This window comes from Lagenorhynchus albirostris, chromosome 10 (assembly GCF_949774975.1).
Source record: "Lagenorhynchus albirostris chromosome 10, mLagAlb1.1, whole genome shotgun sequence".
Classification (NCBI taxonomy): Eukaryota; Metazoa; Chordata; class Mammalia; order Artiodactyla; family Delphinidae; genus Lagenorhynchus; species Lagenorhynchus albirostris.
The window spans coordinates 22728046-22753262 of NC_083104.1; the positions used below are offsets into that span (position 1 = coordinate 22728046).

General features: G+C 40.2%; 1 protein-coding gene across 3 annotated transcripts in view; it reads left to right on the forward strand.

Annotated features, from left to right (window-relative positions):
* SUCLG2 (succinate-CoA ligase GDP-forming subunit beta) overlaps positions 1-25217 on the forward strand; it is a 261378-nt gene that overhangs the window by 48454 nt on the left and 187707 nt on the right. For all 3 annotated transcript variants that reach the window (XM_060161381.1, XM_060161383.1, XM_060161382.1), the window contains exon 2: positions 11950-12091. In XM_060161381.1, the coding sequence (XP_060017364.1) occupies positions 11950-12091 (142 nt within the window). The remainder of the gene's footprint in view (positions 1-11949; positions 12092-25217) is intronic.

The window sequence follows — 25217 nt, forward strand, 5'->3', positions numbered from 1 at the left end:
GAGCACTTTGCATGAAAGCTATTCTTGGAACCCCAAAGCCCTTTTTGCTTCCGCAGAGACTCACTTGAGTGAGTGGAGAAAATCTCACACACACACACACACACACACACACACACACACATTTTTATGAGGTGAAACGATGACCTAATTTTCAGGAAAGTACTTCCAGAGTTATTCACTCATGCTAGAAATGAGCAGAAGCTCGACTTCAATGAACATGAACCTGACATAAGAGCAAGTCACTTGACACAAACCTGAGACAGTTCATGGGTGCAAAGCTGTATCCTCCCCTCCGTCCCTGAGGTCACCTGTTCTGCACAGCTGTAGTGCTAGTGTTCTGGAAGGGCCTGAGCACACGGATGGATGCCTCACACTAGCTTGATGAGGCTTTGCCAGCTTGGCATATACATGTTGGGGAGGGAAAAACTATTTTCCTCTACCCATCTTAGGTTCATTGTCTGGGGTCCTGCAACTTAGAAAAAACAAGAGAAAAACAAATAGTTTAGTAACAGGTGCAGTGTACACACACATGGGAGCACTCAGTGATGAGTAACTCAAAGGGATGGTCAGAACTCGGGCTTTTGTAGCATCTTTTTTTGGCCTCTCCCGTTGTGGAGCACAGGCTCCGGACGCGCAGGCTCAGTGGCCGTGGCTCACGGGTCCAGCCGCTCGGCGGCATGTGGGATCTTCCCGGACCGAGGCACGAACCTGTGTCCCCTGCATCGGCAGGCGGACTCTCAACCACTGTGCCACCAGGGAAGCCCTGTAGCATCTTAAGAGAACAGTAAATGTGTATGGGAGTGACAGGACAAAGGAAGAGGACTTTGAGCTTCTAGGGGGAGCAAATTGTGGGAAGGTAAATAGATGGGAGACCCTGATGGGAGGTAAGGACTAGTTAGTAGGTTCATTGTGTGATCCCTCTGGTGCTGTCTCCGTGCTGAGTCTAGATTTGTCTCCTGTGATTAAGAATCTTATCCATCCTGGTGTGTGTGTGTGTGTGTGTGTGTGTGTGTGTGTCAGGGACAGGAGGGAAGGGAGGTCAAGAGCAGAGAGGTTTTTTTTTTTTTTTTTGCGGTACGCGGGCCTCTCACTGTTGTGGCCCCTCCTGTTGCGGAGCACAGGCTCCGGACGCGCAGGCTCAGCGGCCATGACTCACGGGCCCAGCCGCTCCGCGGCATGTGGGATCTTCCCGGACCGGGGCACGAACCCGTGTCCCCTGCATCAGCAGGCGGACTCTCAACCACTGCGCCACCAGGGAAGCCCCCTTGAGCAGAGAGTTTTTGTTGTGTCTGCTTCTTTTTGTTTACCTTCAGCTCAAAATAATCCTTATACCTGAATGGCATGTTTTGCAGTGGCATACGCTGAACCCCTTTATTTATCTCTGTAAGATTGTTTAATATTATTATTTTTTCCTGTTTAAGTATACATTCTGTTATGTGTCCCTCTTGTCTGTCACTTGCTTGCTTTTCCCTCTCTCTGTTTTGCTTTGGAAGTATGTCTGCATTGATCTATTTTAAGATCCGGCTTATTCATTTGAAGCATTTTGTGGAATTCCATTGGATATGCCACATTTTATTTATCCTTAGATTTTATTTCTTCCCTTTTACTCTTCCTGCTTGCTGCCTCTTTAATCAAGGGAGGCCTTGTGTTTTCTCCTTGGAGAGAAGCTGCAGATGGGCCACTGTAGCAGGAGAGTGCTATAGCAGGGCAGTTTGCCTGTTGCCTGCTGGGATCAATATTCAATAATGGAAGAAGGTTGTAAGATCAAAGACCCAGCAGCTCTGATGTTGTGGAATGATGTACAGAAGTGTCAATAATTAAGTGTAATGCAAAGGCCAATTTGGGCAAAAAAATCTAAGGTTAAGGTTGTTCCTAAAGAAATGCTTTTTATGACTAGCAGGTACATAAAACTCAATAGGCTTAAATGAATTAACCTTGTAAAGTGTGTGTGTGTGTTGTGTGCATGTGTATGTGTGTCTAATATTAGATTTCTTTTTACTTTATAACCCATATCTAATCCATGAGTAGGCTTTGCTTCATCACCAAACTCTGTGAAGAATCCCTCCATTCTTCTCTGCTTCCCCCTCCACCACTTTCTCTGTGGTCTAGGTGAGGAGTCTGCAAACTGTGGCCTGCTAGCCACATCCTGTTTTTGTAAATAAAGATTTATTGGAACACATCCCTGCCCATTCTTTTATGTATTATGTAAACCTGCTTGTGCTACAAAGACAGAGTTAAATAGTTGCAGCTGAGACTATCTAGTCTCAAAGCCTAAAATATTTACTGTTTGGTTGTTTACAGAAAAACATTGCAGGCTCTAGTCTGGTTTAATGCTTCCCTCTTGTAATTGGTTTCATTCTGTAAACAGAAGACAGAGTGACTTTTCTAAAATGTGAATTTGATCTTCTCACACCCCATGAATAAAAACAAAATCTAAACTCCATACCATAGCTTACAAGCACCTGCATGGTCTGGTCCCTGCTCACCTCTCCACCCTAATGCTTTCCAGGATTCCCCCTTGTTCTGGTCACACTGAGCCTTTCCTGCCTTGGGACATGATGCTTGGCTTCTCACAGTTGCCTCATTTTCAATTCAGCTCTGTAAATGTCCTGCAGTGAAATCTGTAAAGCAGAGCATTCCACTTCTCCTCCTGCCCCAGTTAATTTCACTGCCCAGGACCCAGTTTTGTGGGCTGGGAGGCAATTCACAATTTCTACCTCAGTGAAGAGCACAGACTCTGGACTGTGGCACACACACCTGGATTGGAATGTGGCTCTGCCTCTAATCACTTAGCTTTCCTGTGCCTTAATTTGCTCATCTATAAAATGGGCTTCTGCTGGTTTCTTTCCTCGTAGGGTGGTTGTGAGAATTAATTGATGTAATGCTTTTCTAGTGTCTAGTACGGTTTCCACAGCTTTGTAGCACTTACACATGTCAGCTAGTATTTGGTGTAGTTTTAAAATAGGAGACCTTGTCATGGCACTCTAAGAATTAAATCTAAAATAGCAACCGGCTATGATCCAGTGTCTAGAGAGTCTGAAAGCTCAACTTTCTATTCTTCCCTGGTAGGACAGATGATTTTATTTTATTTTTGTAACAGATGCCGCCCCCCCCCCCTTACTGTGGGGCCTTAGAGAAGCGGTACTATCAGAGATGCCTTGTAAGAGGGGCACAAATGGCCTCAGGCTCCTAGTCTGATCCTCATCTAGTTTGTTGTAAAGAAGAGTTCAAGTATTATTTCTCTTGATCAGTGTATGGTCAGGTCACTCAAGATGGCTGTTCTCTTGCTCTCTGCACATCCCTGGCCTGACCAGTGGCTGCTTCACCTACACCCTACTCACTTGATTGACCTTCTTACATACTTGCCCAGGCCCCAGCTAATGATTGGCCTTATGCAAGGGATGGTGAGGAAACCCCTCTACTGGTTTCCCTGGTAACTAATGAGTCCACCTGACATCAGTTCCCCTATAACTGGTAATCCCCCCCACCCACCCCAGTGAAGACTGCCGCCATGTCCTCACCGCTGTCTACTGCACGTGGTACGGCGTCACTCCAGGACCTTGCTTCAGACTTATAAGCTCCTCCATCCATTAAACTATTAATGTCTCTGTTGCTGACTCTCGGCTGTTTCTTTGGTCTTGAAGCTGGGCAAGCACAAGCCTTGTAGGCCTTCAGGGTACGGCCCAACAATCAGTAAACTTTTTAAAGTGCTTTTCCTCTCTAGCCATTTACTCTAATTAAATACCACATCCCATCAACACTGTTTTTTCAGGTACCACACCATCTTCATTAGTGTTCCCAGTTTGTCAGCTGCTTAATTTCCCCTTCTTTTAAATAGAAAACTAGGTATTTTTAGGTCAGGAATGGCAGTATAGTTTTTATCTGTGGTAGTTCCAAGGATTGACGTAAGATTCACAGAAAGACAAAAAAAGAAAAGAAAAGTAATAATGGAAAACTCATAGGTATTTTAGGCAGAGATCTTGGATACAAGTCTTGATTCTCACTTAACTAGCTGAATGGCCTTAGACACATTTCTTAACTTCTTTCACCTTCACACTTCCTCGTCTGTGACATGGGGATATTCTGCTCAAATGAGATGGAAAATAAATTTACCTAGCACAGATAACACATTTTAGATGCTTTTCAAATGTGAGATTTGTGTGGTCCTTCCTCTTGTAAATTACTGTTTGGTGACTGTTGAGTGAATTAAGTATAACATTCCACTATTAGAGTTTAAAAATACCTCCCCAAATGCATTTAAAGTGAGCAGCAGGACACCAAGGGCTCTTCTTTATTGTTTATATGATCACCTACTATTTTCATTCTAGCAATTCCTCAGTGTCTCCTTGTCACCCTTTTCTCCTGCTTTGTATTTCTATATTAAATAACAGTAGCTAACCTTTTTTTGGGGTAGTTATTATATGCTGGGCGCTGTTCTGATTGACTTGTACTTAATCCTCACAGCATCCTATGAGGATGGGCCTGTTAGTTTCCTCCCTTGTAAATGATGAAACTCATTTCAGCTATTTCTCTCATCCTTAGAGGGTAGCTTCCCTCTGTACCCCTGTTAGAGCTTAGGGACTCCGTCACAGGGGGCTCATTAATTGGTTAATTAATTTCTTTACAGTGTGCAAAATGGGGATAGTGTAAATGGCAAGTGGCCAGCTCGACAAAAAGGATGCTATATTTTCAAAGGTTACCCATATGAAGGCCCCACACGAAGGCCCCACACTTTAGCCTGAACACACGTAAAATATAACAGAGTCTCGGTACTCATATTGCTGCTCTTTCTTCCAAGTCTGACTTTATTCTTTCCTTTCCATAGGCTTAGGTTTCTAATCATGATGCTGCTTTTCTTTATCTGTCTCTTCAGCATGTTTTCTTTGTGAAGCAGGAGTTGACGTGCTGGTGTTTTCATATTAAGGGCTAAACAGAAAAGTGCTGTTATTATTATTGTTGTTATTGTTATCTTCCTCTTATAAACGAGATTCTACTTAATCTCTTTTCCAGGGCAACAGTGAAGTGGCTTCTTTATCAGTGCCTGTTTTAAGCAAGCAGGCCTTTTATTTTATGGTACTCATATTGAGACACATCGAGTTATATCTGTCTTTTCATTTGCACCAACACGTTTATTTGAAGCCTAGTATTTCCTAGGTAATGTGACTAAGGTAGATTTATGGGTGGTAATTTGCATACAGAATAACATTGGCAAAAACTAAAATGTAACGAACACAGACCAACTCTTGGCATGCCACTGCCCCACCGGGCATCTGCCTTCCTTGCCTGTAATGAGAGGGAAATATATTTTCCTCTGAGTTTACAGCTAATTCCTTGTTTGTATTCCACTGTCGTCAATGCTGTTGAGAGCTCAAAATGAGGTTTAAGAGCCTCTTCCTATCTAACAGCAGGAGTTTATATTAGAGGTGATAGTTCTGTGTAACAGAGAAGGCAGGCTTTTCCTCCCCCACCCTGATTTCACACCACATTTGAAGAACCCCTGCTACATTTAAGTACGAGTGCAAGCCCTTCATTTTCTAGGCAAGTTAATAGACTCGAGGCTGTGCATTTGGGTTAAAGCTTAGGTTTGATGACTTCCTCTCAGTGTTGTTTTTGAGTAAATTGATTTTCATTCCACAAATAATAAATGTTTTTTTCTATAATTTTTTATTTGTTTGTTTTAAATTATAGATTAGGTTAAACATCCTTTGATCACCATGTTCCTGGTCTGCCCTCCTCAGATTTACTGGCATTAAGTTTGGTGAACTTCATCTGGCCCTTTTCCTATACATTTACTTACTCATATGTCTATCCTTGGAATATACAGAATATTGCTTTGTGTGTGGACACATGTGTCTGAAATATAAATATTATTCTACTTTATATACTGAAAGAAACTTGCCGTTTTCTTCTAGTAACGTGTCTTGGAGAATGGTCAGTGTTAGGCCCCCATACTTATCAGGCTAGACTAGTCAGTGACGAAGTTATTCTTGAGATCTCAGTTGTCTGTTGACCACTGAGGTTTATTATTATTAAATCAAAGGTTTCTTTCTTTCTTTTTTTAAAAAAAATTATTTATTTATTTATTTTTGGTTTCATTGGGTCTTTGTTGCTGCGTGCGGGCTTTCTCTAGTTGTGGCTCACAGGGGCTACTCTTCGTTGCAGTGGCTTCTCTTGTTGCGGAGCGCAGCCTCTAGCCGTGCAGGCTTCAGTAGTTGTGGCTCATGGGCTCTGGAGCGCAGGCTCAGTAGTTGTGGCGCATGGGCTTAGTTGCTCCGTGGCATGTGGGGTCTTCCCGGAGCAGGGCTCAAACCCGTGTCCCCTGCATTGGCAGGCAGATTCTTAACCACTACACCACCAGGGAAGTCCCAAAGGTTTATTTCTTGTTCATGTAAATGTGACTCAAAGGCAAGGGTCCTCCATGTAGTAACTTGATAATCCATGCTGTTTCAACCCTCTGACTCCACCGTCTCCACATGTGGCTTCCACGTCCTTGCAGCCACCGGAAAAGGGTGCTGGAGGGTTGCTGGAAAGTTTTGGCACGCTAGGTGCAGGAGAACTGAGAATGGAGGGGAACACATGGATAGTGGTGCTAGTCTGTTGCCACAGGAGTTTTCAGTGCTTCATATAGCTTGAATATATTGTGGTTTAATTAGCTGGTCTCCTATTTGATGGGCATTTAGGTCACTTCCAACTTTCCCCTTTATTATGTACAACACTACACAGAAGAGCCTTATATGTATCCCGGGTACACATGTGACTGTTTTGCTAGTTTAAACACTCAGGAAGTAGACTTCACAGTTCAGAGGATGTGGATGTTCTGGTTACCATCAGTGCTGTCACACGGTTTTTGAAGGTGGTCATACTGGTGTTTGATTTGCATGGTTAGTGTATGAGAAAGAAATACCTTCACCAGTGACATTATCAAACTTTCATTTTTTCCCCTATCCAATGTCAGCTTTGTTCCTTTTGGCAAAATGGCTTCTCATTTTTGTTTTAATTTCTATTTTCCTGGTTGTTAGTGAGTTTTTTATTCTCTCTCAGACTCTGTTATGCTGCCTGAGTGAAGCGGGACTGTGGAAAGTCAGGCTGAAGAAAGACAGGGAGTGCAGAGAGCCAGTGGTCATATGTGGCTCACACGTTCTCCCTTTGGGGGCACCCAGCTCAATGGCATTTCTTTCTATACTCCCTTGATCAATTTTTTTTTTCCCTCCCATGGCGATATTTCAGTAGTCTTTACACCTCTGATTTTAAAACTGCGGGGTGAAGGATCCTTTCTCAGTTGTGTCATTTGTTTCTGTGGAGCTGTCTAATTTTGTGTTTTGAGTTTTCTTGTGAATTTTTCCCTGCTTAGTCATTGTCTTTTTATCTCTTGGTTCTCTTTGTCCTTTCCCTTTTCCCTTTTGTCCCTTCCCTTTTCATTTTTCATTCTTTTTCTTCTGTCTCTGCTCCCTTGTTTCCACTGGCTGTTAAATCTTTATGTGCTGCTTTTCTTTTAAGTTGTATTTTCCCCTTCCCCTCCAAGCTTAGAAATGCTTGCTCTGTCAAAGAAACATGGAAGGGAAGGGAGCGATGGAAAGGTCAGTGCACAAATCTAGAAGTAACCAAACCCAGGGGCCCACCCCCTCCAGCTGTTTTGAGAACATGATGCTGTTCCTAATATGGTCACTTTACCAAAATCTGTATGAAAAAAGCAAAGAACATTGGAATTAGTCCATTTCTCATTCTGCCTCTGGCTCACTGTAGGATCCCTAGGCATGTTACTTCTCATCTTTAGGCCTCAAGTTCTCTGACTCTAAAATGAGGAGGTTGGATCCCAGTAGTCTTTCTATACCTTGGAACCCCAGTATATGGAACATGTGACTTCCTGGGAAACTGCTGCAGATTAAGGGTCCAAAGTCGCCTTTATAATGGCCCACTGCCATTCCTCTTCCCCTGCGATGTCTTGAAGGGGCGCCTTCAAAATCTGTGGAGCAACAGGTCATTTAATAGGAGTTAACAGGGAAGATAATTCATGACAAAAGTATTAGAACAATTAGAATCCATACAGGGCTGGGGAGGCCACCCAGAGACTGGCAACATTAGGAACCTTCTACCAGCCTGAGGAGTGGAAGGAGTGGAAGGGGGTGGTGCTGGCAGAGTCCAGGCCAGCTTGTGGGCGCAGGAGTCACGGTGGCGAGACAGCAAGAGCTGGAGTTATGGAAGGAAGGGCTGTCTGGAGGGACCTGAGGCTTCAGAGGAGATGCAGTCACTGTTGGAGTGGCCACCTGACTTAGAAAGAGGAAGCCGAAGCCTGGTATCTTCTTCTCAGTGTCCTATCTCCAAACAGTCTCAAATTTAGGCAGGAGCCAGTTGCAAAGAACACAGTTTGAAGGCAAGCAGGCAAATAACTGGCAGAAACAACTGAAAGGCACTGGGTCAGATGATCTTTAAACTCTCTTCCATTACATTCCAGGGTTCATAGATTCCCTGGAAGATTCCTGACTTCTGCATTGAAGATATTAGTCTAGGGTTTTAACAGGTCGCTCTACCTAGGAATTGGAATAAACTACTTCTTCTACCATTTTAGAGTCTTGGGACAGCACCTGCTCACATCTCCACTTCCCTCCCTCCCAAGCCTGGAGCAGCTGCATTTTTCCTTATGTGCGCTGCGCCAGCGTTTCATGAGAATCCTATTCCTGGTAGATTTTTGACCTTTTGAAGACAGCAGTATCTTGCTCACGCCAGTCTCAGTATTTATCACCAAGAGGCCTCTGGGAATGTGGAGCCAGAGGACAAACGGAGGGAATCAGTAGTATTACAGTCGAAGCTTTGCAGTTTTACAGTCACCTGTGATAGTGGGCCAGTGACTAACCTTCAGCCTGGGTTTCCTAAACGGTAAGATGGTTTTATTAGGACAGACTAGGTGCTATAGATGGGCTAGGTTCTGCAGCAGCAACAAATAATCCCCAGAATCTCAATGGCTAAAAGTCCACAAAGGTTTATTTTTCACTGCACATTCATTGTGATTTACCTGGGGATGTTCAGTCCTCACTTTTAACCCCTGGCTCATAGATCAGCTACCATCTTGAATATTGCCAATCCCCAGGTCGAGAGAGAGAGTGTTTGGGTGGGTGGGAGGGTTGACAATCAAATGTTGGACCTAACGTGTCATGCACCATGTGTACTCATGGCCTTATTAGCTGGAACTAGTTACATGGCCTCACCTAACTTCAGCTAAGGCAAAGAAGTACCTGGAAGGAGGACAGTTAGGAATATTTGTTAGTTTTCATTAATGATAGTTACAGAGAAAGATAATAATACTTCTCATGATTTTTTTGGCCATTAGATAATATAAGTACTGATTATAATACCTAACCTGTAGGAAATGCTCCATCAATAATAGGTAGAACAATTATTATTGTTGTTATTATTATTATTCAGCAGCATGCTTTATACCATCCTTCTACTTAGTAACTTCTCTTCTTTTTTCTTTGCCATGAAAATGCAAAAGTAGACTTAACTTGTTCCTGTCTAGACGTATCACAAATTCTTAATTAATGAAGTTGAGTTAATGAAGTCTTAGACCCAGTCAGGGACCCTACTCTTCCAAGTTTAGGATTGACAAATATAGGTAATTATTCTGTAAAACGATCACTTTGTGAAGTGATAGCTTGAGTATCAGCAGTGGCTTTGGAACTATGTTCACTGTGTTGGTTTTCAATTTAAGAGCCACAGACTTTAAGCAGCTTTTCATTTTGAGTCAGTGCAGAAACAGTCAATATGTATTATATGTCTATGAAGCTGGTCTCTGGGATCAATTGCAATTAGTTTGCAGCAGATTGCATTAAAATATCTAAAACTAATACAGTGAGTGTTCTGATGAAAAGAAATTGACCATGACCACACTATGGCTGTTTTTAGTCTCTCTCAAATGTCCTTTTCAAACAGTATTTCTTTTTTTCTTCTGTTAATGGCTTTAAATTGGTACGTCAACATAAACTTAATCTATTGATCCTTCCCCATTGGCCTTTTAAAAGTGGTCCCAGAATATGTCACATATCATGTTCAATCTCTTCTTTCTTTAGGGGGCTTTTACTAAATGCCTCAAACTGAATTTTTTCTTGGCATGTTACATGAGGTGCTATAAAGACTACTAAATTGACGAGTACATTCATTTTTGAATTGTTGTGTTTTTCAAATTACTAACATTTCATCAAGACTTAAAAATTCAGAAATAAGAGTAACAAATCATATACAGTTAACGAATTATATACAGTAAACAGTTGTGAGCACTGCTTGTCTGACAGTTTATTTTTATCTCAGCATTATCTGTTTCTAAAGAAGAAGCGCAAGCAACTTCAATTTTAATAACATCGTTACCAATATTTATAAGGATGGAACAAAGACAGAGCTTGAGGCTTGATCATGTTGAAATTTGAATTTTTTTACAAGTGTGTGTAAATCATGTTTATTTTAGATCTGAAGGACTTTTACTTTTTTTAGAGAAAGTCAGTTTCTGGAAATGAAAAGTTATCTATATGGGGACAAAAAAGACAAAAGGCAGGATTTGTTTATTTGGCTGTCTAACTGGTAATTTTTAGTATCTTCTGTATGCCAAGCACTATCACATTCTTCATAAAGACACAAAGAAGTTGAAGACACACTCTGTCCTTGAGTAGAACCCAGTCTTGCTGTGAGGTTCTGGAGCCTCTTTGGAATGCCTCTCTTCCAAAAGAGCTTCGTGAGTGCGTTGTAGCTTGGAGATGCCAGAAGAACATGCCATTTTTAAGGACACATTAAAGATCCTGAAAGCTAGTGGTTCCATGTGGTAACGCCCTGTGGGCCTCAGTTTATGGTCTGCATGATATTGCTCAGACATCCACTGAGGTCCTTGACTGAAGCCGCTAGGAGGTATGTCGGGTGAACTTCCACCACCAGTATTGTGAGCCAGTTGTGTGATTGATTTTTTGGTTGGTTTGTGCATTAATGGCATCGTTATCTTACCTCTAGTGAACTGTGATTCCTTTGCATCATAACTCATGGATAGAAATGAAACTAAGTGTATTCATTTTTTTCTTTTCTTTTAAAAACAAGGCTTATGGATTTGATAGGGAATGTCGATCTTATTCTAAAGCATGAGAAGAATTTATTTGTTCATGTCACTCCGTCCTTTGATTATTTTCTTCTAGCACAAATATAAACTAATTGATTAGTGCATATTGGAAAACCACTTTCACGTGATTCTTACGCAGAGTTACTTTAATACACACATTGCAGTTTTTAGGAACTAGTAGTTTCATTAATGGTGACTTTTTCAGGTTACTGTACTCAACTTTGGTGTGTGAAAGTGATAATCTCATTAAACACATAATGACTGTACCTAGAGTCCATTAAAAACCACAACAAAGAAGTGGATTAGTCTGTGGCCCATTGACCTCAAAGAGTTGAAACAAATTTCCTGAGATACCTTATGATGATTCATGCTGTGTGTACAGTTATTAAAATAATGCTTTGAGCTTTGTTTGGAGTGGAGATGGGGGAAAGCATATGCTATATAACAGAGTCCTTAACATTTTTTAAAATAACTTTTTACTGAAGTCCTTATAGACTCACAGGGAGCTGCAAAAATAGTGCAAGAGTACACAGGTGTACTCTTCCCCCAGCGTCCCCTAGTGTTGACATCTTACATGGTTTGAGTACAGTATCAAAACCAGGAAATTGACCTTGGTACATTCCTGTTAACTAAATTACAGACCTTATTCATTCAGGGGTGTGTGTAGTTGTCCTTAACATTTTTGATTAGAAAAACAATTAAGCATGAAGAATTCATTATAGATTTTTTTTTCTTTTGCCTCCAAAATCTCTGTTGCCGATTGCCTTCTGAGGGTACCTATAAGACTGGCCCTATAAGTTGACTGTTATTTTTCATGCTGTTGTAAGTCTCCTTATCTCTCTCCCCAATTTCTCTAGGTGGTTCAGTTAACCCCCAGAAGATGGTTGAACCTGCACGAATACCAGAGCAAGAAACTAATGTCTGACAACGGAGTGAAAGTTCAAAGATTCTTTGTAGCAGACACTGACAATGAAGCTCTGGAGGCTGCTAAGAGACTAAGTAAGCTAATTCATAGTAGGTGAAGTACGCTTGGCCAAATCAGGGAATTCACAGGTAGTGGTTTGTCACCGGCTATACTAACAGTGACAGGTACAGTGTAGAACTTTGAGTTGCAAGAGCAAAATGTCCAATTAAGAAAACTTTATTCTGTTACATGAGATAGCAGCATATGGGGTGCCACTCTATGGTAATTTTTCCAAGTCTCTCAGTCACCGTTTCACCTAGTTCTCTTATCTGTGGTTTAGTGGCTGCAAGAAAATTGGTTGAAGAGTGTAAAGTGTCAGAGAGAAGCCCGTTGCAGGGTAAGTTAGGCAAGACAGTTGGCATCCTTTATTAAGCCTCTTAGAACATGCGGAAAGTTTCCTCTGAGTGACTGGAGGAGAGAAAGGGAAGAATGTGCATTTTGAAGTCTTTTTTTGTTTTTTTTTACATCTTTATTGGAGTATAATTGCTTTACAATGGTGTGTTAGCTTCTGCTTTATAAGAAAGTGAATCAGTTATACATATACATATGTTCCCATATCTCTTCCCTCTTGCGTCTCCCTCCCTCCCACCCTCCCCATCCCACCACTCCAGGCGGTCGCAAAGCACCGAGCTGATCTCCCTGTGCTATGCAGCTGCTTCTGCTGACTTTGGTTCAGTGTTTTGCCCTTTCATTTATCAGCTCTGTAACTTTGCGTAAGTACCTTTTCTTTTCTGTGCCTCAGTTTCCTTGTCTGTAAATCAGTGCTAATGTGTTTACCTCCCAAAGCTATTTAGAGCCTTTAAGGGAGACTGCACACTGGTACATGGTAGAAAATCTAATCAGTTTCCCTAGTTATAGATTGAGAAATTAGGACTCAAATTTTGCTGTTTTTCAGTGAATATTCCTTCTTTTGCCATATAGACTCTCCCGTTATCAGTCTGGATTAGCATTGTCCATTAGAAATATAATGTGAGCCACACAAGTATTTTAAAATTTTCTAAGTCACCTTAATAAAAATAAAAAGTAACAGGTGAAATAAATTTTAATAATATATTTTGTTTACCCCAGTATATCCAAAATATTATCATTTCAAAATGTAATTAATATAAAACAATTTTCAAGGGGTTATTTTATATTCTATTTTTGTGCTAATGCTCACAAATCTGATTTATATATTACATCACCAGGACATCTCATTTCACAGTAGCCACATTTCAGGTGTTCGAAAGACACATGCTGTCTTGTGGCTACCCTGTTGGACAGTGCAGATCTGGACTCTAGAAGGATGTGCATGTGCATTCTTTGCCTGCAGTCTTGGAGAGCAGTTGTTTGCCATTAAAAAAGAAAGCATAGAGCATCTGCTCACTGGCCTTTCCCAGGCAGCTGTGGCAAAGTTTGAGAGTGCTCTGTATTTCAATTTTCCAATTTTCTGTACTTTTTTAAGAGTAGGCGATGAGGTGCTTCGGTTAGTAATTGTTCTTTTATCTCGCTTTCAGAGTTCCCCCTGGTGCTTATACGCCAGATCCTTTCTCTGTTATTTCAGTTGAAATGTATATTTATTTTTTCTTTCAACAAATAGTTATTGTCAACCACGTTTTTAGGTCTGGTGGATGCAGCTGTGGAAGATGAGCAAGCCCTTTTTCTTCTTCAAAGTTACATTCTAGAAAGGAATAAATTTGTAATTTTCAGATGCTAAATGTAGAAATTGAGAGCAGTCTATATATATATATATTTTTTTTTCTGCGGTACGCGGGCCTCTCACTGTCGTGGCCTCTCCCGTTGCGGAGCACAGGCTCCGGACGCTCAGGCCCAGCAGCCGTGGCTTACGGGCATGTGGGATCCTCCCGGACCAGGGCACGAACCCGCATCCCCTGCATCGGCAGGCGGAGTCTCAACCACTGCGCCACCAGGGAAGCCCGAGAGCAGTCTATATTTTAAGAAATGAAAATTGGTTTTATTCTCAAGAACTATCAAAATTGGTTTTTATGGTTAAAAAAAAACAGTAAAATTAGACTTAAACCTGGATGAGAGTTCAGCAGTGAACTGTGGTAATAGACTCAGTAAAGGTTAGTATTCTAACATCTTTACATTAAAGGATTGTTTTCGTTTTATACTCCTCTGGTTTGGGGATTGGGTAATGAGAGCAAGAAGTGTGAAGTTCAGGTTGGTCTTTGGTCTTCATTTTCCCTATTATTTTCTTAAATGTGCTGACACTCTAGTAGTCCAGGTCTAAGGATCCTTCTTAAGGGAATTCTGGAAGCCAGCTGCTTACCCCCCACCCGCCTTAAGTGGAGCACGGCTAAGAGAATTTACCATTCAGATTTTCAAAGAGATTTGGACTTAACTGGACTAATTGGCATCTTAGTCATGGATTTGTTTTATAAGCATTTATTTAGCCACCACTTTGTGGGTGGGAATTGTATACTGTGTTTGTCAGACAGGATTTTTGCTCTGGAAGAATTAGCAAGGTGATATTTATATGCCAAGGCATGGTGGACAGAGGGGAAGAGATAGACAAGTTCATGGTGGACAGAGGGGAAGAGATAGACAAGTTCATAGACAAGTGAAGCAAGTTTAAATAAACGAAAGTTTAATTAATAAATGAAGATCAACTTTTAAAAAAGACATTTTGGTTCCTGAGGAGTGCTTTTTAAGGAGAATGAAACTGTATTGAGAATGATGTGGCTGCATGTGTGCCTTGGCCTGTGCATACCCGTGATCATCCTTTAGATGGGGTGGCCCTGGGAAGGCCTCACTGTGATCCTGCTTAGAGCTAAAAGAGAGTTTAGAGAACTAATCGGAGCACCTCATTTTCTGAATGAATGAGTAATCCTCCTCTTACTCAGTAAGTCGTTTTGGGAGAAGGAAGATCTCTGATTTTTGTTGTTGAGTAGACAGTTTTGGTCACAGGGGAAATTTATAGTACTGGAGAAGGAGATGGTACCACGTCTAGTTGGTTAAACATGAAACAAGTTGATAGTAAATATGAAAGGAGGTATGCACATCATTGAGATTGCTTGAAGTGAGCAAAACGAAAAGAAGCTGGCAAAACTTCACCCTGTTTACGTTCTTGTCTCTGTAAGATTGACAAAACCAACAGCACAATTGGGAGTTTTACCAAGGAGATTTGAGGTTAAGGTTGAAGCTGGATCACACATATGTCTTTCTGACTGTCCTGAAAATGGGACTTCCACTTTATAATTACAATATTTTAATGGGAAAAAATTACATAGAAGAATAATATGTGTAACGTGCAGTAAGTGCTATATAAGATTTTATTGTTGTCATCATCGGCAGCAGCAGCATATAATTCCAAAGCGTTCACTGCTGTCATGATGCAAATTCACAGACAAATCAGAGACATCTCATAATGAGTATTCTGTCGATTGTATGTTTGGAGAGTTCACATTATACTTTGCGAAGTTTGTAAATGATTGAAATGTATTTGCTTACCTTTCTACTTTATTGATATTTGAATATGTCTTGAAATAAAATGACATTTTATAAAATATTTTGAAAATAAATACTGATATCAGCCATGCCTGTGATTTCCATTGTAATCTCTGTGTAGATCATCTTACAAATCTTTCTTTGTGTTTAAAGTCACATTGCTGGTTTTCTGTTTGCCATCCACTTAAGGGTATCTCTGTCTTTCCTGGCCCAGATGGAGCTTGTCATCTCTTGGTTGCTCCAAACTCTTTCCCCCTCTTAGCTCTTCCTACTTACCCAGCTGAGATATCCCTGTGTCATCTTTAATGCTTCTCATGTCTATCATATTCAGTCATTTGCCAAAGCCTGCCATTTCTAGTGCAGCGTCATTGTTTTGCTAAAGCAACTAAACAGGCAAGATAAGGTTAAAAACTTGCCAAGGTTGTACAGCTAATAATTGACAAAGATGGGATTTCTACCCAGCCAGGTTGGATTTAATCTCTTCTCCAAGCATTTTTCCTCTTTGCTAATTTGATGATGTTCTTCTTGGGAGATTTTAATATGTGAGTCAGCATTTTTAAGATAGGAAATGCATATTAATAAGATTAGAAGATTGAATTAAAACTAGATGTGGCAGGTTCTAAGGCACAATTTATAGAAACTGTGTAATCTGAAGATATTTTCTTAAGGATTCATTTTGTTGTATCTCTTTGGGCAATAGAACGTTTTGCTGTGTAGTTATAGAAATCTCGTTAATTTGACCATTTGTTTCAAGTGGGTAATGCAAACCTTTTGTTTCTGAAACAATTCATAATGATAAGCTATTGAGCGAGATCCTCATTTTGTTGCACAGAAAATGAACTTACGTCTGATTGAGAGAGTAAATTTGGTTTGGTGAATTAAGTTTTTAATATATGGATAATATTCATTTCTGCAGCATTTTTTATGAGCTACCTTTTGTAATCACGCTTTCAGGAAGGAGTTGTTTCCTTTGCATATAATTTTCTCAGGAGATTTATTAATTATACGGATTTCTCCTGTATGGCTTACATTTAATGTATACAGTCAGCAAATAATTACAGAATACCTATTGTGTGCATGACTAATTTTTATGTTGTGTTTCAGTTCTCTTTAAAAATGAATGAAGGCAGGGCTTCCCTGGTGGCGCAGTGGTTGAGAGTCTGCCTGCCGATGCAGGGGACACGGGTTCGTGCCCCGGTCCGGGAAGATCCCACATGCCGCGGAGCAGCTAGGCCTGTGAGCCATGGCCGCTGGGCCTGCGCGTCCGGAGCCTGTGCTCCACAAAGGGAGAGGCCACGACAGTGAGAGGCCTGTGTGCCGCAAAACAAAAAAACCAAAACAAACAAAAAATGAATGAAGGCATAAGTCTTTCACATAACTCAAAAGGCCTGTCTCAAAGATGTGTATAAAAGCATAGACGAAACTTATCTAGGACCACCACTTTTTAGTTTTTGGAATCTCCACAGTTTATTAATTATTCCATTCATATTGATATGAGACTCTCAACATTTGATTAAGCAAGAAGATTGTATTTCAAAAACTCAGTTTTATTTCTTGTCGGGAAAGAAATTGAAATGTGAATGGAGAAATTAATCTTTTCTCAGCTAATGATATGCTTCCTAAAATGGAGATACGGAGCTTTTTATTGAACTCGGCCAGCTTTGGAGTGCTTTCAGCTACAACGTGTTTCCATTCGTCAATATGATAACTTACTCTTTTCGTTTTATATAATCACATCCTAAAGCCTGGTGAATTACTTACACCATTAAGGAGTTGTACTTTATATAAAAAGGTAACTGCTGCCCATTGACTACTGATTGACATGTACTGTTAATCCTGTAGGCAATTAAATGCATAGTAAGCCTCCTTGATTGTTGTGGCTTTGTCATATCACATTATGTGGTTAGGATCTTGCAAAAAGATCTTCTTATAACCTTTGTGTTGAGATGGTGGTCATTATTGTCTTACAATGATAGGTGAGGATAACACTGATTACTCTGTAGTAAATCTTTTTACCACCGTACCAGCTGTCCATTATTTTGAACCTGCAGTCAAGAATGCAATTGCAAGGGTGCTGACAAATGCGGGCCATCAGAGGTTGAAACAGTGTCTACTTTCTAGGAATTGTGGTGGTGACTCAGCCAGACAGAAGGTGTTTATCGTAGGTCCTGAGACATAGTAAATGCTCAATAAATATTATTGTTACTCACAAAATTTTCATTTGCCCGTGTTTACTTACAAATGCTCCCTAAAAGAACACCTGAATTGACCTTAAAGGCTTTCCCTGACTATGTTTATTAAGAGCATCCCGTTCAACAAATTGTAACCTTTAATAATATTTCCTATTGAATATATTTTGCAAAGAGATTCACCCTTTTTTATAAAATGTTCTTTTCTCTTCTTCCTAAGTCTGCACATATAAATAGGCTTGCCTGGTCATCTCCCTAGAATTCCTCTTTGCTAGAATGTCTTTTCCTAATTGTCTTGTGCTGTTCACTGAATAGAAGTAGCAGGAGACCCATCAAGTGAAAGATGAGATTAAGACAGGTTGTGGGCAGGCAGGCTTTATGGGAGTGAACATTTAGCTTCCTGTCAGTTTCCTTAGAAACAAATGAGAACAGGGCTTTGAAAGTCTATACCTCAACTTGAATTTTGGCTAAGGCAAGGATTAGTTCTTCTCACATTTTAACCAATAAAAATAATAGTGGTGGGATTTAACCTTTGGCCTCTTGCCATGTTTCTGGCATCATGGTGAGCATTTTGTAAGTGTGATTTCATGTAATCCTCATTTAAACCAAAGGGGCTTTCCTTTTGGAACTGGTTCCAAATATCACCATATCCTGTGTGTCTATGATTGTGTATTCATGGTGACTAACAATTTTATTCAGTCTTTTCAGTTTGTCATTAATGGACTTATTTATTAATTTTTTTAAAGGTACCTCATTATGAATGAACAAAGAAGTTATGTACATGGTCTCGTTTTCCAGGTCTTTCCTATGAATTATTTGTGCCTGAGGTCTTTGACTCACCCCAGTGTATATCGTGGTAGTTCTAAATCTACAGAAGATACCTTATGGGGTTATAAATGTAGAAAAGCTTTGCCTGGGGTAAGTAGGCATAAAAGCTAGCTTCTTATTATCCATCTGTCTGGACATATTGGCCTTTTTAAAGAAATCTTAAACAGATAAATCTCTTTTGATTATCAAAGGAATATGCTTATTATTTTGATTTTGGAAAATACAGAAAAGCACAAAGAAGGAAAAACCTCCTGTAATCCCATTACCCAGAGAGAACCTGCCTTAAGATCAACATATTTCCCTCCATTTTTCTTCTGCATTCATTCAGTCAGCAACATTTATTTCTGTGCACATATTTACATAAATATAATTGAGAGAGAATGTTTGTTTTTAACTCTGGGAAAATACTATGCATATAGTTTTGTGTCCTACTTTTAAAAGTCCACATAATAACATGAGCATTACCTACATATTAAATATGTTTTTCAGAAATATTATTGTAATGCTTGTATGGTAATCCCTAGATTGACTATATTATTTCCCACTGTGACTTACTTAGATTGTTTTTTCTGTTTTTGTATGTTAGGGAATTCTAGCTTATGTAACTTATAAACTGCCCAGTTCTCAGTAGCTTAATACAATAAGGAGTTCTTGGTCACATAAGAGTCCAATATGGTGTTCTTGCTCTGCCTGTAAGTGGTGACTCACAGATCCTTCATCATTTCACTCTTTCCTCTTCAACACGTGTGTCTCAAAGATGACCTGGGGATTGTGTTTGTTTCAGTCACGTAAGAGGGGAAAAGAGCATGGAGGATTGCGTGTGGAAGTTTTGCGCATACTGCATCACTTCAGCTCACATTCTATTGGCTAAAATTCATCAGATGGTCACAGTGAACTGCAAGAGAGACTGGGAAATACAGTCTCAATGCATGCATAGGAAGAAGAGGAAATGGGTTTGGTGATCCTGGTAGTGGTCTCTGTAGCTTTTAGAATTTGGGGGAAATTTGTCTCTGCTTCTTGGCTTAGAACGAGCATGGACTGTACAGTCAGAACATCATCCCAGGTCTACTTTGGTTACTTAAGCCACAATTTACTTGACTATAAAATTGAGGCTAATAATATGTATGTCAAGGAATGATTCAGATTAAAGAAAAAGACAAACATAGCACATGCCTCATATAAACGAGGTGCTCGCCAATTTACCTTCCTTCTTTCCTTCCTTCTTTTTTGGTCTGAACTGAGTGAATGTTTCAAGCCATCATAAAAGACATATAATAACAGCTATTAAAAACGTCAACAGCAGATAAAAAACAAACAATGCTCAGGGCTTTTGCAATAACACTGGAGTGTTGAACTATATTTAGTGTACAGCTCGTCAGATGATTTGATAATGAATATATTACTCATATACTGTTGGTTGATGTTTTCTAGGGAGATGGAGCTATGTGAAGTCAAAAGTTGCATAATTTTGAAAGAAAATGAAAACCGTTCTTTCTTTACATTGCAACAGAATAAATATTACCTAAGGAATTATGCTTTTAAGAGGCTACGCTGTTCCCCAAGGTGGTTGTTACAGGAGTTGGCAATGTTTAACAGATGTTCATAAATAGTACTAAGGCTCCACTTGAGTTTTCTAGGTTGCTTACAAAAAAGTCAGGAAGTGAACTGAAAAAATTTTAAATATATATATTGCTTGATCTACCGTAGGATGGATGAAAACCAAATGAGTAAACAAGCTACCTCAATTATGTATCTTTTTCTCCTTTCATTCAACATGGAACAAGCTAAGGGATTTGTGAGTCTGTTATTTTTCTCAGATTAAATGTGGACCAAGTATTAGAATTTTTTTGTCTTTCTGAGCGAATATACCAGCCGCTTCAGTATGCGGGGAAAGAAGTATATGGGATGTGGATAACGGGGGGAAAATAACAGTGCTAAAAGTATTTGATATGCAAAAATCAGACTGTTCCCAGAGTCTTCAGGTGCAAGGTGTGGCACTGAAAAACAACTTTACATAAATATATATTTTCTTTATAGATAACCTACATGTGTATCATAAACATGAGAAAAATCTTCATCCCTTCACTTTCTTATTGCTCAGAATCCCTTACAGCTTTTCCCTGTTTGCGGATTCACAACAATTAGAAATTCCCTTCAATTCCTCGTTTACTGTTTTTTTTATAATGATAAAAAAATTGATGCCGAATAGTATCATGCATTTTCTGTACCTATTTAGAAAATCACTTTTTTTTCTTTATAATTTATTGAATTAACATTGATTGAATTTTGAATGTTGAACTAGACTTGCATTCTTGGAATGAACCTGCTTGGTCAAGGTATATGATCTTTTATTTATTATTGAATTCTGTAATAAATAATTTGTTTAGTATTTTTGTGTCTGTGTCTCTGAGGGCCGTTGGTCTCTACTTGTTTTTGTAATGTCTCTCTGTGGCTTTGCTATTAGGATAATGTTGGCTGCATAAAATGAAAAAAAGAGCCAACCCACCCCTTGCGCCCTCCTCTGGCAACCACCAATTTGTTCTTTGTATCTTTGAGTATGGTTTTTTTTTTTTCTTTTTTTAGATTCCATGTGTAACTGAGATCATATGGTATTTGTCTTTTTCGGTCTGACTACTTCACTGGGCGTAAGAACCTCAGGGTCCATGCATGTTGTCATAAATGACAGGATCTCCTTTTTAATGGCTGAATAATATTCTGTTTTAAATACATGTGTATGACATCACATATCCTTTATCTAGTCATCTGTCTATGGACAAGTAGGTTGTGTCCAAGTCTTGGCTGTTTAGTGCTGCAGTGAACATGGGGGTGCATATGTCTTTTCAAGTGAGTGTTTTTATTTCCTATGGGTAAATACCCAAAAGTGGAATTGCTGGATCATATAGTGGTTCTATTTTAAACTGTTTGATGAACTTCCATACTGTTTTGCATAGTGGCTACACCAGTTTACATTCCCACCAGCAGTGCAGATGTTGTCATCATATTGCTGTGGTTTTTGCTGTTATGGTGAGTGGTGTGCACCACATCTCAGTGTGCACGGGGTGGGGGCAGAGGCTGTCATTTAACTTGTGGTGTGTTGTTTCTCAGAAAGAGGAAGCACATGACTTATGAGACAGTTGTGGGCTGACCTCTCCACACAATACTCTTCATATAAGAAAGAGATTGTATGTGTTCCCGTAAACCAGGACAGGTTTCAAGATTCATCTGGCATTTAACATTTTTTTAAGTGTCTCTAAGCATAGATGACCATCCTTATTGGTTTGTCTGGATAGACTTAGATACATCTGTTGTTCCAGAACTATTATTAATAGCAGTCACATTCACTCTCAAACTGTCTTCATTTAAACAATAAAGTACATGATCACCTTACTTGTAGAGTAACTTTAAGAATGACTCCTTGATAACAGTGGTCCTTTACTGAAGCCTGTTTTATGGAATGGATTATGATGGTTTTAAGTATTACCCCATTAATTCATGCAGCTTTTAAATGAAGAATGAAGAGGAGATGAAAGGGCTTTCTTGATACTCTTAGGTAGCAGTCCCCAACCTTTTTGGCACCAGGGACTGGTTTCGTGGAAGACAGTTCTCCCACGGACCGGGGCGGGGGATGGTTCAGGATGATTCAAGCACATTACATTTATTGTGCACTTCATTTCTATTATTATTACATTGTAATATATAATGAAATAATTATACAACTCGCCACAATGCTGACAGGAGGTAGAGCTCAGGCAGTAATGCGAGCGATGGGGGGTGGCTGTAAATACAGATGAAGCTTCGCTTGCTCGCCCGTCACTCACCTCCTGCTGTGCTGCCTCGTACCAGTCCGTGGCCTGGGGGTTGGGGACCCCTGCTCTTAGGGATGACTTCAGGAAGCCAGCGTATAAACACAGGACAAAGCTTAGTTCTCCATTCCAGGGCCAAGGGTGCTTCCCATTCATCTTTGCTTTCCTGGTACCCAGAGCATAGTATAGGTTCCATAAATGGTTACTGAATGGAAAAATTAGTAAGAGAACAAACACTCCAAGAAACCTTCCATCTAGGTTCACAGTTGCCAAGCAGGGCTTCTAGGATGTACACACTCATTGGGTTTTCTCTTATGCCACTGCGTCACGTCCTTAAATTTGGCTTAGGGAGAAGGCAAAACTAAGGGAGCAGCAGCCCCATGGGCCATGGTGGAAAGGTGGGAGGTCATGACGGGAGATGTCAACCTGCCAGCTTTGCCTGCTGCCAGCTTTCTGGCAGAAATTAGTTTAGCATTTTCCTCAGGCTGGTCCTCCTGTCTAATGCCACTAAACAGCCTTGGCCAATATGTGGGGATGGTCAGGTCTTCTGATATTGCCAGGAACAAGCCTACTTAGACAAAGACAGCTTCACTTTCTGCCAGGTTCTCTCTGAGCTCTAGCAGGTCATGGTATTGATAGTCCCTATTTATATCACCCAGCTGTGCTTTCAGTTATAGCATCACTGGATGTTTGTTCATTTAAATTGAAAGGTACCTCAAGAATGCTCATTTCAGTGCCATTTTTTGTTACTTCATCTGCCTACTGCTGGAAAAAAAATAAATATTGTACAGTATTATACAGTAGCTTTCCATCCTTGACATAGTCTTTTGTTTATTACCCTTGGATAAAATAAGAGATTGGACTGTAAGGAAACCAAGGGAAGACTCAAAAAACACTTGTAATTTAGGTAATCTTTTCTGTGTGATGTTAATTCATTTAACAGTGATTGGGTGCCTTAAACGATTCAGACACTGAGGTTGGTTGGGCACAAGGATGACCAAGAATAGTTGGTGCTTCTAAGGTGTTCACTGCCTTGTAGAGAGACTGATGCATACCCCTAGAAATGCAGTGATGGGAGAAGCATGGCTTAATGTTATGGGCACACAGAGGGGAAAGGTGTACCAATGCCATTGTGGATGCTGGACGATCAGGGACGACTTCCTAGAAGAGGTGAAAATTACATTTCCTTTTTGGCTCTTTATTAAATCTAATACATCTAACAAACAGACTTTATTCTGGCCCTAGAATGGAAATCTTGGCCTTATTTTTTTTCTCTTTGGTTCTGATGGAAATGATCTCTCAAAATGATTGGTGAGATATTGGTAATACTAGCTCTGAGGAGAGAAGCCATAACTTAGATCATTTTGTTATTTGTGTGTCAAGGTAGTTACTTGTAGGAAAGAGAGAAGTGTGCTGTCCAAGGGAAGTGTAGATGGCTGCCTTCTTAGATAGGATTCTGTGGACAGTGCCCTAACAGATACTACTTTGAGTAAATTCCAGACCTCTCCTTGCCTTTGTAGGTTGTGAAACTTTGGGGAACCCAATCAGAATTCATCGGACTGTAGAGGTTGGTTACTAACCAACCAAACTTATGAGAATGATGTATAAACCAAAACCAAAAACGGAACGCTTTTCTTGCAACTGCAGTGTTCATATCTGCCATCCTGTTGATGTCTTAGAAGGCAGACCTGTTGTTTTACCTTTACACAGGTTTTTCCCCTTCTCAAGCAGAAGAGTAAACTTCAACAGAAGCTGAGACTTTCATTTACTCATGGACTCAGTAAATATTTATTGGGTGCATGTGCTAGGTGGTGGAAAATACAACAGCTAACCTTGTCTTGAGAACTCCATGTATGTCTAATAACTGCTGTTAAATGCTTTGCCTGGGTTTTCTCATTGCATCTTCATAAGACATTTCTGAGATATGTCATCATCCTCATTCCTAGTTTATAAAAGAATCCTCTCAGAGGCCCCAGGTGGTCCATATAGGTTAGACTCTGAGGTCGCACCTTCACTAACTGTACTGGTGCGCTTCACAAATTCCAGTCCAAATGAAGCACCTCTGAGTGACAGGAAAGCAAAGTCAAGGGCCCTTTACTTTTGAGCCCAAAGTCAAGGGACCAGGGCCTCTAGCATCGAGAGCCCTGTTCATAAGGTTGTTTGCCTTCACCCAGGGACTCTGATCCATCTTTTCATACCCTCTTGCTCCCTAAAGCTTCATGTAAAACACCCTAGACTGGGCAGGCCCCCACCAAAGTCCTCCCTTCCTGCTTGAGGCCAACCTGACATCCTATCTCCTGGGTTGATTTTATTAGTCAAAACTGTGAGGAGTGCTGGTGTATCCACCTTCCCTGCCATGAATACTGTAAGCAGCACCCATTAGCTGAACGAGGAACTGGGTCTGTTGTGTTTCACATTACAAAGATATTCTCAATATAGAAACACATCCGCTGCCATGATTCAATGCCTTTTAACTTCACACTTGTTGGAGTTTAAAGGGGTCTTTTGTGAACATTGAAGTCCCTGAAGAAGGTGGACAGCTAAAATTTTCCACTAGGCCAATAGTATAATAACTAATGATGGAGAATGGGCTACAGGTCTTTCATTGCTTCTGTTTTAACTTCTGTAGCTAAAAGGCCAAACAACTTTTTATTTGTTCAGCTTCCCTTGATTTAAGCAAAGTAGTTTTAGTGGTGGTGGAGGGTTGTTAATAGGGGTTTGATAATGAGGTACTCTTGCATTTGGAAAATGTGATACAACTAAAGTCTTGTATAATTCTCTCTGGTTTTTATAAGCTTATGTCCAGCTAGCATTTCCCCCCCACACCCCATTAAATCCCTTTTGAACTTTTAATTTAAAAACTGTATCAGTATGGATAAACATAATCTATA